The sequence below is a fragment of the Rhamphochromis longiceps genome, linkage group LG23 (assembly GCF_057381845.1).
Source record: "Rhamphochromis longiceps isolate RC_006_pf linkage group LG23, R_longiceps_female_GT1.1, whole genome shotgun sequence".
Taxonomy (NCBI): Eukaryota; Metazoa; Chordata; class Actinopteri; order Cichliformes; family Cichlidae; genus Rhamphochromis; species Rhamphochromis longiceps.
In genome coordinates, this window is record NC_140578.1 from 28,317,715 (window position 1) to 28,327,851 (window position 10,137).

At 41.1% G+C, this 10,137-nt stretch overlaps 1 protein-coding gene across 1 annotated transcript; it reads right to left on the minus strand.

The window, feature by feature from the left end:
* Nucleotides 1–986: 986 nt before the first annotated feature.
* LOC146642116 (E3 SUMO-protein ligase ZBED1-like) lies at nt 987–3,973 on the minus strand. The gene is made up of 2 exons (XM_085398346.1): nt 2,892–3,973; nt 987–2,727 (listed from the first exon to the last, which is right to left on the minus strand). Exons 1-2 carry the CDS (start codon nt 3,956–3,958, stop codon nt 2,313–2,315), a joined length of 1,482 nt encoding a protein of 493 aa, XP_085254472.1. The 5' UTR covers nt 3,959–3,973; the 3' UTR covers nt 987–2,312.
* Between the last annotated feature and the right edge of the window lie 6,164 nt (nt 3,974–10,137).

Sequence of the window (10,137 nt, forward strand, 5' to 3'; positions counted from 1 at the left end):
AAATAGATGACAAGCAGAAAGCAAGGTGAGGAAGCACGGGAGAGGGATGGCAAGATAGATAGAGGAGAGATGAGAGGAGCGATAGCACGATGGACGCCTGAAGGACGCGTGTACTTCGATAACAGATAGCATCGGAGAAGATGCAATCGCTTGGCACCACACACTGTTAATGGACAGCAAATGGAGCCAAAGGTGTGTGTATACAGTATTTATATACGTGTGTGTGGTTTCTATATGTTTCTATTAGTGCTGTCAATAGATTAAAAAAAAATTAACTAACTAATCTCACAATTTTCTGTTATTAATTGCGATTAATCTCAATTACTTTATTAATAGCCTGGCTCCAATTACATTTTTTTTATTCTTTATATTTTAAGATTGTAACAGACATTTATGCAACACAATGAAGTAAATGCAGAATAAACACAAAGAATGTATGCTGAAATTCAAAGAGAATTTTAATAGTTTTCATCAATCTTTAACACAGTGAAAACTTACAAAAAACCTTTAAGGCCATCAACAGTGACTGAACCCAGGCCTACAGGTTAAAGTGAATATCATAACAATAAAGGGTGCACAAAACTCAGTATTTAAAACACAAAAAGACACAGCTGAAAACCCAGAATGTTGAACATTTTTCACTTCAAAGGAGCAATCTGGATTAGTCCTTCTTTGCACTCAGCCAGTTACTGAGGCAGACTATTCTGTTTACATTGTCTGATGACAAAGAAGCACGCTTCTTTTGAATGATGTGACCTGAGAGTGAGAATAATCTCTCACAAGGCACTGTGGTTGCAGGGGTTGACAGGTACTTGCGTGCAATAGGTGCCAGCCTGGCATGTGCTCCTTCTCTCTTTAACCACCACTGTAGTGGACACTCTCCTATGTCAATTTTGGGCTCTGCTTTGTACAGATTCAGACAGCAGTCTATAGTAGAGATGGCACGATACCACTTTTTTATGTCCGATACCGATACCGATATCATAAATTTGGATATCTGCCGATACCGATATGAATCCGATATAGTGTTTTTTAATCAACAAAACTGTTTTTTAAATATCTTGCTGCATTTTGTATAAGTTCATACTCAAGTTTAAAACAACAACTACACTAAAGCTATTCTGTTATACCTGTATGCAAAAAAAAAATTTCATAGTTCAGCAATACTGATCAATCTAATAAACTTAAACCTACACCATCCTCCCTATTCTGGTATTTTAAAGAGTACTTAGCGTAAATATTAAGCAACCTAACTAATAGGGTTCCAACTCCCAGCAACAACAAAAATAAATAAATAAAAAATAGGGAACCACCCCTCACGCTCCACCTCATGATGCTTAATCGACGTAATCAACCTTAATTTGATGCAGTGTGAAAAAAAATGCACAGAAATCAATTATTTTTCAAGAAATATTAAATAGATTCAACATCTTTCTTCAACAAAATTGCAGACTGCACAGATGGTACCTTCCCAAAGGGAAAAAGTACTATAGCTTACTAGGGTATATATATTAGACTTAATAGTTACTATATACAGTAATTGACTTCTATTCATTTTACATCAAATTAAAACTTTGGGTGTCAGATAATTATTTATTAAAAGCTAGACATTTTAAATGAGAATAAGAAAGAAAAGTATGTCTTTGTGCCCCCTTTTCCCTGTTAATGCCCTATCGGCCCCCCTGGCTAAACTTTGCTAGATCCGCCCCTGCACAGTTACCAGCCGTCAGCTACGTAGAAAAAGATCCTGGAGTAGAAAGTAATATTAAATAAATTCTAACAACAGCTGATCAAGCTTAAACGTGCTGCTGTTGTTCAGCCGCTGGTTTCCTCTTTCTGGTGCAAAGTGGGCCAAAAACAAACTAGAGACACGGACTCGCGACAGAAAAGCCGATCAGCTGATCGTTAAGCAGTTTCATGATTGAAGTAGCAGCAGGAGAGGCAGTCGCTCCATATATCGCTTGTTAAGCTTAACGCAGGAATGCTTTACATTCAGAGATGGACTTACACACTTGCTTTACTTCTCTCGGGATAACTTTGTCGGAGATGAAATGCCGGGTTGCTAGCAAAGCTCCAAATGCTATCCAGACCACCGACAGGTCCCGCATGCCACAGCCGCTCTATCACGTGATGCATACTGCTCTGACGTGCTAACGTTCTGAGGTGAGTTACGGCGTGTTGCAAGTTTTGTGAGGTGCTTTCGTGATATTTAATGGATCGGATTACATTTTTTATTTTTCTCCGATATCCGATCCAGTAATTTAGGTCAGTATCGGACCGATACCGATACGTAATATCGGATCGGTCCATCTCTAGTCTATAGCATCTTCCTCTTCCTCTGTATCTGAATCAGGAGAACCCAGCAAGCAGATGGACATCTTGCTCTTCTTTGGTGAGGGTTCCTCTGTTGTCTGAGCAGATGGTTGGTGTGCATCCATCTCTGACATCAGAAGGTCATGTACTGATGCCCACACCTCTCTTCTTTCATCTTTGGAAAGGCATTTAAGATCTTTAAACCTGGGATCAAGGGCAGTAGCGATCTTCAGCCATGTGAGATTGCTGCTGTCCCTCCGCTGAGCTAGGTCTGTGGTAAAAATCTTCTTAAACCTCAAAACGTAGACTGGGTCATCATCTGAGGGCTCCATAATCCTGAACAAATGACACAAGGCTGGCAACACCATGGAACAAGAGACATACCGCTCTCCTCCCAGCAGTTCGGTAACATATCTGCAATAGAAAGATCAAGTCTGTATTTTTCTATTAATCACACAGAGACAAACATAAAAACTACATATGAAAATACACAGAGAGGTGGAGGTGGAGAACATACTTGAAAACAAAGCTAGAATGCAAAGATAGACACACAATGATGAGAAACAAAATGTATTTACCTGCAAGGTTCCAGTAGTTCCTCCAGCTTTTGCAGTCTGTCAAGCTCCTGGTCAGTCAACATAGTCACCTTGCTGTTTTGTTGAGTCAGGATGGTGGTCAGCCCAAATTTGTTTCTCTGGATCCGCTTGATCATCTCTAGGGTGGAGTTCCATCTTGTTGGAACGTCCTGAACAAGCGATTCTGTTTGATGTCCATGTGCAGCTTGCTGTGCCTTTAATTCCTGAGCGTTTGCTGGACTATGCTTAAAATGTCCAACAATCTTGCGACATTTGGCCAGAGCCCTTTCAAATGCGCTGTCATTAAGAGAAACTGTGACCGTTCTTTGCAGAATGTGGGCCATGCAGGGCATGTGTTCAAATGGAAGTAGTCTGGCGGCTGCAACCATGTTACGAGCACTGTCGGTGCCAAGCGTGGTTACCTTGTCCTTGATTTTCCATTCGTTTGCAACATTCAGAAAATGGTCAGCACACGCCTCAGCATAGTGTCTCTCTTCAGTTTTACTCACTGTTAGTGCAAACGATTGCATAGTCCAGTCGTTATCAATAAAATGCGCCATGACCCCCAAGTAATTATCGTTGTTCACCGAAGTCCAGTGGTCTCCGGTGAGAGCGACATTCCTTACTTGCACAAGCTTGCTGGACTGCTGAGCCCTCTGGTCCCCATACAAAGTGTGCAGTCTCGACACAATGGTTCCTCTCGAGGGCAGATTGTAACACTCATCTCCTGATGCAGCACGAATGACTTCTCTCAGTCCATCATCTTCTACTATGCTAACTGGTCGGCAGTTTTTAGCTATCCAAACAACCAAGGAATTGGTTACCTTTTCTCTCACATTTTTTGTTATTCGTCCACAAGCACCATACTCCTGAAGCGTAGACTGGCGAGGTCCCGTAGAGGTGGATTCAGTTGGGTGTTTTGCTCTCAGGTGATACGCCAGTGATGAACTGCTTCTGTGGTACTTGAATTCAGCTTTGCAAATTGTGCATCTTACTCTCGTTTTGTCCAACAAGCCATCAGGCAACTTCTTAAAGAGAAACTTTCCACCCAAAAGTCCGCCCTCGTCCATGCTTGCGTGTGTTAGCTAGTGTTAGCTAGATAGTAGCATGGTGTCACTTCTTCTTCTAATCATTTCTGTCAGGCCAAACGCCAGCATAGCACACTGTTGCCCCCTCCTCCAGAGGTGCTCATGAATTTAAAGGTCTTAGATTACAGGAAATTAATAAAAAAACAAAATCAGCGTTAAATTTTTTAATGCATTAAACATTTCGCGTTGATCTTAACAATTAACGCGATAATTTTGACAGCACTAGTTTCTATATATTCCTTTCTTGATGGCGGTATATACAGCTTGTCTGTGCCAACTCCTGAGCCTCTTTTACCTCACCATTTCACATTTTATTCACCCTACATCTGTCTTTTTCCTGCCGAACCTGCTTTTAAGCCATTATGTGGCTATTATATCACAAATGACTCATTCCAGAGAACAAGAGAACGAGCGGGAGAGGAAGAGGGGGAGAATTATCTAATTGAATGAAATCATTTCTCCAAGTTGGCAAACTGGTTCAAGTGCTATTAAGTTGTTCACGGGCTCGCATTAGCTCTGTGTCTCTCTCTGCAAATGTTGGTAGTTGCAGGGTAACAAAAGAAAATTGTCACTGGCTAGATGTGCTTGGGGGCTCGTCAGAGCCTTTCACACTGAGATGCGCACACACACACACACACACACACACACACACACACACACACACACACACACACTCACACACACACACACACACACACACACACACACACACACACACACACACATATACACACACTCAGGCACATCCATCAGCCAATCATGTGGACAGATGGGTCATCAGCTCTCTAATTGTGTGATTGGCTAAAATCAGCAGCAAAGGATGCACTAGGTGGCTGGATGACACATTAGGTTTCTTTCCATGTAAACAGGGATTGTGTGTGTGTGTGTGTGCGTGTGCATGCATATGCTAGTGAATCTACATGACTATGACTGCATGCAATGAATGGCAAAGATACACTTTTGTAGAGTAAAGAGAAAGAAAGTGTCCTACACCACAGTGTCACATAAAGAAACAGAGACAGATATACTGGCTGACTGACTTGTGTCTGTGTGCATGTGTGTGTGAGAGAGTGTGTGTACTTATGCTTTTGTCCATGCAGAAAACGGGCCAAAACACATTAGAGCACATCTGTCCGCTCCACACCCACTCCTCATACTCCTCATTCCCATTCTGAAGAGCTCTTTCACTCTTTGTCAGTCTGTCCGTCCATCCCAAAATTTTCTTCAGTGAATTAAATCCGTGTGAAGTGTCATTGTATTTTAAAGAGGATGTAGGTCACATGACGAGCAAAGTTATTTTTGGATTTCTATGGTTTCTTTCTCCTCCTCTGCTTTTCCACCCTTTCCCTGAAAATAAGGGGGTGGTTGCTCAAGACGTGAGGGGAGACAAGCTCACTGCTGGCAAATCACGCGTCTGTCCTTTACCTGTAATTAGGTGCATATTGTGTTGAATTATTTTGCTAATGCCACTTTGTGTTGGTATGCAGCATACACTATATTTTATTCTGTATGAGATGTCCTGGCACTGGTGAATGTCTCTCTCATTTCTTTCTTTTAAAAAAATAAAAAATAAAAGTATAATCTAGTATCAGCTCTCTCTGTTTGCTTGGATTAAAATCAAGCTGCATCTTCCAGTGCTGAGAAACTGAACTACTAGTGCAGGATATCCAGTGGTCGTTTGAGGCTGGCTCTGGAACATAGTTCATCCTCGTAGCCTTCCATGGTAAAATGCCAAACTTGAAACCAGGTGGCTTTGCCTCAATTACTTTTTGTTTTGGAGATTATGTATTGGAATTTCAGGAGCGGAACCACGCCTCCAAACATGCTCCTTCCGGTTTTCATCTACATAGCTTCCTCCAGGTTTGCAAGCTGTTCATTCTCGTTTACGTGCCCCACCCTCCCTGCCTCCTGCCTTGTTCTCAATTCTTTAACTTCTTCATTTCTATTTAGTGCATGGGGATCTGCCAGGCCTGGGAGCCATCGCCAGTCCCTTTCGAGGCCTTCCGCAAACCACAGCTCAATTCATGTAAAAGCATTCACTTTTACCTGCTTAAATGCTGCCAAACCTAAAATGAAGACGTGGGCCCAGCTAGTGAATTAACCTTTATTTTACAACGAATTACAAGGAAACTTGAGATTAAGAAAGCCAAGCAGCATTAGTCAAATGTGTTGTCAAAGAACTTTTTAAAGTTTTAAAGGTGCTGCATGAATTACTTTTGTTGTAGTTTATAATGGTTACAGAGGCTGGAGCTCCTGGTAAAAACCCATGTAAGCAGGGGGAGTGCATCCATATTCCACACAGAGGGGACACAACGATGCTAACCACTTCTGAACTGTGCTGCCAGTTTGAGTAGGTGTTTCACCTCAACCTTTCTGATGTGCTTGTGGTGATGGTACCTTTTAGAACCTCTTTAATAAAATTATCTAACAAATAATGACTTGCTGTGTGGTTTATTGTACTGACAGCCTAACTGTCATCCAGCTTTGGTCAGGTAAATTCAGGTACTTTCTTTAAATGTTGCTTAGCTCTAATTAGCAAGTGACCGCACAGTTCATGGTGCTGCATGTTAGCCAAGCATGCTAGCGTCCAAAAATGGAGAAGCACTTTGTTTCGCTGCAAAAACAAAATGTTGATAGCTAAAATGTTGAGCTTAGAGGCTTGAGGCTTTATTAAACAACACCATTAAGGCTGTCTTTTTTTTCAAGCACCTTAATTGCTCGTTAACACAAATACCTAATCAATCACAGACAAGCAACCCAATTAATTTAGGCACTGACATTGTACATTTCAAATCAAATCAAAATTTATTTATATAGCACATTTAAAAACAACAGTCTCGATCAAAGTGTTTCACAGCTTAGGAAATAAATAAAATAAGACAAATTTACCAAACAGCAACACAAGACATGACAAACTTACCAGCCAACCAAATAATAGTCAAACTATCTTAAGTCAGAAGAGCGAATGGCAATAGGGAGATTGTTCCACAGTCTAGGAGCTGCAATAGCAAAGGCACGATCACCTCTGGTTTTCAGCCTAGACTTAGGTTGCATTAACACTTGGTCAAGACAACCCTGATGTTCAAACTGAGCATCAAAATGGGGAAGAAAAGAGATTAAATGTGTTAGGAGCTGGGAAAGCGTGTGCATTTGTGTTTTTTGTTGTTTCCTTTTTTGAAGCTGGCAGGCGTGGTTGTCATCCTCAGGGTTTCCCAGACACACCTGTGAAGCATCGCAAGCTATTTGAGGAGCGTCGGATTATTCGGGTGTCGGATTATTGTGCCAGCCTCAGTGGTGATGAGTTTGCCGTCTTTGACTCCATTTATCAAGGTGCTCGACTCACTCTGGTGCCTCCATTCTGGACTGGTATCGACCAACAAGCCGGAGCGGTACCAGCACCAGCACTACCAGCACCAGCACTATCATCGAACCCTGCCTGTCTCCGCCGAGGACTCCTGCCTCACATACCTAGCCTAAGACCCCAGTAAACATGTGAGAAGTTAGCTCTCCAGCTACTCCTCGTGTACATTGCAGTTTCGTCTCCTCTTCCCTCCCCTTGTTAACTCTGTCCTCTGTTTCCCCTCCAGATAGTTTGAGTTCCCCGCCATTGTGCTGCATTCTGTATAACTTGTTCTTTCACTGTAAATAAACCTGTTTCACTACTGTCGTGTTTGAGTGAGCTAACACCTGGGCCCACTTTTGTCACACCTGACAGAATGTATCATGGTTGTTGATCTGAATATTTCAGAAACTGCTGATCTACTTGGATTGTTCCACACAACCATCTCTGAGGTTTACAGAGAATGGTCTGAAAATTTGAAAATATCCAGTGAGCGGGAGTTCTTTGGCAGAAAATGTCTTGTTGATATCAGAGGTGAATAGCCAGACTGCTTTGAACTGCTGGACGCTCCTTACAACCAAGGTATACAGACTCCATCAAAACTGGATGTCCATCCCTTTATGACCACAGTGCTGCTTCCAGCAGGATAACACAGCATGTCACAAAGCTCAGATCGTCTCAAACCGGTTTCTTGAACATGACAGTGAGTTTACTGCATTCAGATGGCCTCCACAATCACCACATCTCAGTCCAATATAGCAGCTTTGGAATGTGGTTGAACAGAGGATTCCCATCAGATATGCAGCATCTATGTGACGCTATCATGTCAATACAGATCAAAATCTCTGAGGAATGTTTTCGTTGCCTTGTTGAATCTATGCCATGAACATCCAACACAGTAAGGAGAAGGTATACCTAAAAAAGTGGCCAGTGAATGTAGATAAAATGGGTTTAGTAAGCTGTATGTACCTCACTAGAATCATTTTTACTGTAGGTCAAATGTAGCTGCCTTGCTAAGAAATGAAATGTCAGCCGCCTGCGGTGAGCACACAAAAGACTGATGGCAGAAACCCTGAACTTCCCGCCTCTTCCATTTAAAGCTACTGGTTCAATTTAATGCCAGTACAGTATAAAGATCCACTAACAAAGAGTCGGATGTGATAGAAACTGGATGCCAGCTGTCGAGCTAAATCCAATCCAGTTTAGTGTCACAGAAAAGGTAAATAGATCATTTTTAGCATCTTTGAAAACATCAAGTGTGTAAAGCAAGTATATGCTGAGGTAAAAATGGCACAGGGACTTCCCTAACACTCTCTCTCTTGCACACACACACACATAAAAGGCCCTTCCTTGAGTTTATTGATTTGTCTTTTACTCAAGATTCTCATCTCTAATAAGTGCCATTTACCAAAGGGATTACTTTGTTATCAAGTCGATGACTGAAGCAAAGAGCTCACATACTTGGAAGCTGTGCACATACGAGTAACCGCGTGTTTGCAAATAACACATCCGCATCTATCTAATCACTGCCATTTTTCTGTTTTTTTACTGTTTTTTATACTAATTCCTCACTTAGCCCGCTCTTAGTCTTCTTCTCCCTCATTGTGTCTTTATTTCAGATGTTGGATTTATATGCTGTTACATCTAATTCAGCGCGCTTCTGTCTTTCTTTCTTTCCCTCTTTCTCACTCCCCGTGTTGCCTCGTAATTAAAGTGCACTGATATATAATTACTGTGCATATTTACCTCAAGTCCCATCTCAGTGAATGGGAAGCCTCTCCCCCTCTTTTGTCACTCTGCATTATCAAATGTTATTATTTGCATCCCGTTCAGCTTCTCAGCCATCCACTCATTAAGTCCACAGCTTTGAGAAAATTAATGACCCCATATGCAAATTGAAAGAAAAAAAGAGAAAAAGAAATAGAAAAACATAAGCTTGCGACTAAAGCAGTATTTCAGAGTGTGCGGCTGCATATTATCAGAACTGTGTGTCTCCAAGAGTGTGTGATAACATCTTCTTTTTCCATCCCTAGCACCCATAAACGCACTGTCAAAGCTCTCTGCCTTTACTAATGGCAATATTCAAGGAAACTTCAAGTTCACTTCATCTCATAATAGTAACTAGTGAATATCCCTTCAAAATTGCAGTAATAGATAAATAGAAAGGTGCTGACCTTGGTTTGGTCCTAAACAGACAGAGCTGTGCCTTTTATGAAAATTGTTGCAGTCTTGTAAGGGGTCACTGATGGCAGAAAAAAACTAATTAACTTTTTTTTTTCTTTTTTATTCTCGTTGCTGTTCCAATTAAAAGAAGATGTCCGACTTTCAATAGGGTTTTCCAGATTTTTTTGATTACGTTTCTTTACAAATTCCGTAATTGCTCTTCGATCACGGAGGTCATATTTTATTAAACCCGTCTCTGATTCAACAACAAATAAGAAAATGATTTATCTCCTACAAAACAGACGGCCATAATGACTGAGGTAGACAATGACAGCACTTCATAAGTTTATATGTTTTTTTTTCTTATTTGCACACATTTGTTCCTGCTTTTAAGCTGAGCATTGTAACCTTGTTGTGTTAATTAATTTGCATTATAATCATGGTTTACATAGACATAGATGACATACTGATAATAGCTCATTTAAAATGACGATTGCCAAACTTCGGAGCGCCAAATCTTTTGCTTCCAAGATGAGCTTCACCTCAGATATGCATGCTTATTTACTCCTTTAGTTTCTTTTGCTGGAAGCATAGTAACAACTCCATCATTTTTACTCATTTGTCTGCATTTCAGCAGCTACATACCTTCACTTTTGTG